Raw genomic sequence first — 4,219 nt, 5'->3', positions numbered from 1 at the left:
TACTGCCACTTCCTGGACATAAAATTATCACGTTTTAACAAGATACGTATCACGTTTTAACAAGATAATTATCACGTTTTAACAAGATAATTATCACGTTTTAACAAGATACGTATCACGTTTTAACGTGATAGCGTTCAATTTTTTTCTTCCTGCGTGATAACAATGCGCTTCCATACTCAGGGTCTGTCGCTTTAGTCAGCATTAACCAATAGGGAGACATCTTACATCGCTCGTCCTTAATCCCCGCCCAGAATGTTCATGTAAGCTTCCCCAAAGCAAAGTTGTATAAGCAAGAAAACAAATTCAACCAAAAAAAAAAAAATCGACTCAACCAAAAAAAAAAGAATTTCCATCAAAAAATTAGTGACTTCAATCAAAAAAAAAAATCTTTAAATAAATTCTTGTTTCGTAAAAAAATATTTTTATGGTAAAAAGTTTTTAAGATGTTCTTTTGTTTGATATTATTTTTATTTGATTGAATACTACTGTTTTTTGTTTGACATTTTATTTTGATTGAATAATTGTGAAACAAATCTAATTCCATAGTGTTAGACCAACATGAAAAAGTTTATCATTGTGCAGTTGAAAGAAATAATTTATGATTTTCAATTGCTTTTTACAAATAAAAATCTGACGTGTGGGGTGTATTTGTATTCAACCCTGAGTCAGTATTTCATAGAATCACATTTAACTGCAATTACATCTGGAAATCTTTTGGGATTTGTTTCTACCAGATTTGCACATCTATAGATCATCCATCCATCTATTTTCTTTACCCAAAATAGCAAAATACGTCACTCTCAGTCAGATTGGATGGAGAATGACTGAAGTGACTATCAGTTAGATTTAGGTCTGGACAACGACTTTGACTGGGCCATTTTAACACATGAATATACTTTGATCATTGTAGCTCTGGCTGAATGTTTTGGGTTAATCTGCTGGAAGGTGAACCTCTGCCCAGCCTTTAACAGGTTTCCTTGGTCTTCATTATGCTGTTTGATCACTAATGTTCTGTGACAAACCTCTGAGGCCTTCACAGAACAGCTGGATTTATACTGAGGTTAAATTACACATAGGTGGACCCTGTTTACTAATTAGGTGACTTCTGAAGACAGTTGGTTGCTCTGAATTTTAGTTCAAGTATCAGAGTAAAGACGGCTGTATACAAATGCTCACCACACTTTCCAGATTTATATTTGTGAAACATTTTGAAAACCATGTATCATTTTCCTTCCAATTTCCTATCACACAAAATTCCAGTAAAATACTTTGAACTTTGTGATTGTAATGTAAGAAAATGTGGAAAACTTCAAGGGGTATAAAGACTTTTTCGATGCATCGTGCTTGTTTCTTTAGTCTTTAAAACTGCAGTTTTAAAACAAGCTGTCCTGCTGATATACATTGATCTTTAGATCAATCAAAAATGATAAAGTGGAACACAGGAGTGTCACAACATTTTGTGACTTCTATGCTCTAATCAGCTTGAGATGATGAGGTAAATTATTCTGTTAGATTGGTTCTCTTGTTATATAACAAGAAAAATGACATCACTCACATCTCTAACTTGGGGACTAAATTCCTCCTCCTCTATTGGTCTAGTGGCATCTGAAAGCAGCTGTAACAAAAACATTAAATTTACAATAGACAAAAGCAAACTAGTAAAAGGGTCAACCATGTCTGGTAGTCGTTTAATTTTCCTCAGCTCACCATGTGAAACCTGTTGGAGCCTCACACAGCAAACTGAATCACAAGAACTTCTGAAGGAGAAAATGCCATAAAATGGCACAAAAAACAAAAACAAAACACCTTCCCTAAAATTCATATGTCTTACCATCTCCCAAATGTAGGGGAAGAGTCGGTCTCCAAAGTACTCAGTGGCTTCAAGAGGGAGCTGAGCGGGAAGATTGTCGATGGAACACATGAGGATTCCATTTCCCTCCACACTGCAATTACCACAAACAGAAAACTTAACAAGAAGGTACCAATGTAGCTACTGCCTGAAATTTTAACATATATCAACTTTCTTCTATAAAGCTCAAAAGGTATTGGATACTTATTTTGTGATAATCCAAACTGATAAAACAACTACATTTTAATGTAGAAGTTTAAAAAGATGTGCTACCCAAGGTTGGTAATCACGTCATTTTTTATGTCTCTACAGGGTTCTGACAACATTAAAAGAGCCTAAACTTTTAGTTTTAAAATTGTTGAGGGTTTGAATGTGCACAAACTGTGGGGATTTGAGAGGAAACAATAAGTCCTGTAGCAGTAAGAGAGACACTGGGCAAAATAAGACAAATTACTTAAAAATGTCCACCTGTGGACATTTCTAAGCAAAGGGAGTAAAATACACCACTTTTCACTTTTATATATTTTCTTAGAACCATTAAAAAATAAATCTTCATTTCACTTCATTAGTCTGAAGTATTTTTGTAGAACTATTATTTTTATAATCAAATTAAAACATGTAATCAAGTGTATTAACATCATTATATCAAATGTCTGCACCTTACCTGTCATGATCAATGTGTTGGTCAGCGTCGTACATGCAGAAAGGCTTATCAATCGTTGTACACTCATTCATAAACTCGATGGAGCCTCCGGTGTCAGCAGATATGTCACAGATGGCCAGTAGCCTGTGGAAATGAGACAGGAGCTCAGCTGTCACTCTTTCAACTTGCCTAATGTGGAAATGATATGCAGATATTGATCTTCAATGTTTGAGATACATAATTTTATATAAATGATGAAAGGAAGATAACATCTTTACAACCTTGCAAAGAGTCAGTTAAATCCCTGTCTGCACACATTAGGAATAGCTTAAATGAGAAGGACTCCACTCAACATGGCAACCTGCATTTGTTAACTCCTCTGATGACTTTTAGGATTTGTCGTCTGTAAAAATGCATGGACTTGGATCCCTTTGTTTTTGCAACTTATTTCCATATTCCTAAAATTCTAGGATAGCAGCCTGAAAGAAATGTGCTGTATTCTAAATAACTATTAACTTACAGCTTCTAGTTGAACTCTGTTTTTGAGGATCCTCGTACAAAGAGTGCACACATTAAAATGTGGCATACACCCTTTTTCAGACAAAACCTTAGATGCACCAGTAATGAAATGACATTAGAAACATGTACAGCCTCATGGCAACTTCATAGATGGAGTACACACATTTCCACAGGATTTGGTTTGTTGGAGACACTTACAGTGCCTTGTGAAAGTATTTGTCCCCCTTGAACTTTTCAACCTTTTACCACTTTTCAGGCTTCAAACATAAAGATCTAAAATTTTTATTATTTTGTGAAGAATCAACAACAAGTGGGACACAATCGTGAGGTGGAACAAAATTTAATGGATATTTTAAACTTTTTTAACAAATAAAAAACTGCTCATTGTGGTAATGGAGTCTTGGTTAACTGTAAGAAGCAAGAAGCGCAAATGTTTCCTTATTCTACTCTTACAATGCCACAAAGGCAAATAAGCCCGAAACAACTTTTGAATATCGTCACAGATTTGCCTAGTACTGGAACATTAAAAGGTGAACTGAAATCAAATCTCAAAATATTAACATTTCATAAATGCTATTTAGTCAAACACATCCACATAACATTCCAGGGACCCATTTTTCTGACTTAAAAACCTTTTAGCATTTTAGTCAATAATTTCCGAAGTGGGACTATTTGTGGGGCGGAGTTGCCGTCCTGGGTTCATGACATGCGCTGTGCCCTGGCCACTAAAAGAGAGCTGGAGAACGAAAAAGGCTGCCACTGTAAGGTTGTTTACTAGTGAAAATGGAAGAAGAAGCCTTTTTTAAATACAAAGAAATGCCGAAAGACTTTGCGGGAGTAACGAATATACAACCATACTAGCATGAACCTGAATCGACGGCTGGATCTCCATAATTAGGTGACAGCTCTTCAGATTTGGATTGTGATGATCACCAGGACCGTCATGGCGGACAAAACAATGTGCATAATGACCAAGTTGGGAACATGGAATGGTGAGAACCGATTACACCCAGATCATTGTCATGACATCAGTACATGACACACACACACACATATATATATAAATTCCCTTCTCACCCTCCGCGGGTGGTCTTTGTTTCATCCTCTGAGCTCGGGTCCTCTACCAGAGGCCTGGGAGCTTGAGGGTTCTGCGCAGTATCTTGGCTGTGCCTAGAACTGCACATTTCTGGACTGAGATGTCTGAT

At 36.2% G+C, this 4,219-nt stretch overlaps 1 protein-coding gene across 1 annotated transcript in view; it reads right to left on the bottom strand.

Moving 5' to 3' along the window:
• Positions 1-4,219, bottom strand: part of aass (aminoadipate-semialdehyde synthase) — an 87,000-nt gene that overhangs the window by 45,582 nt on the left and 37,199 nt on the right. The window contains exons 10-12 of the mRNA XM_017435382.3: positions 2,517-2,639; positions 1,835-1,946; positions 1,559-1,618 (exon numbers count right to left, since the gene is read on the bottom strand). Coding sequence (XP_017290871.1) covers positions 1,559-1,618; positions 1,835-1,946; positions 2,517-2,639 — 295 coding nt within the window. The remainder of the gene's footprint in view (positions 1-1,558; positions 1,619-1,834; positions 1,947-2,516; positions 2,640-4,219) is intronic.

Source organism: Kryptolebias marmoratus, linkage group LG17 (genome assembly GCF_001649575.2).
Source record: "Kryptolebias marmoratus isolate JLee-2015 linkage group LG17, ASM164957v2, whole genome shotgun sequence".
NCBI classification, from domain to species: Eukaryota; Metazoa; Chordata; class Actinopteri; order Cyprinodontiformes; family Rivulidae; genus Kryptolebias; species Kryptolebias marmoratus.
Note: the sequence above shows the minus strand (reverse complement) of the source record. Positions and strands in the feature narration are given on the sequence as shown.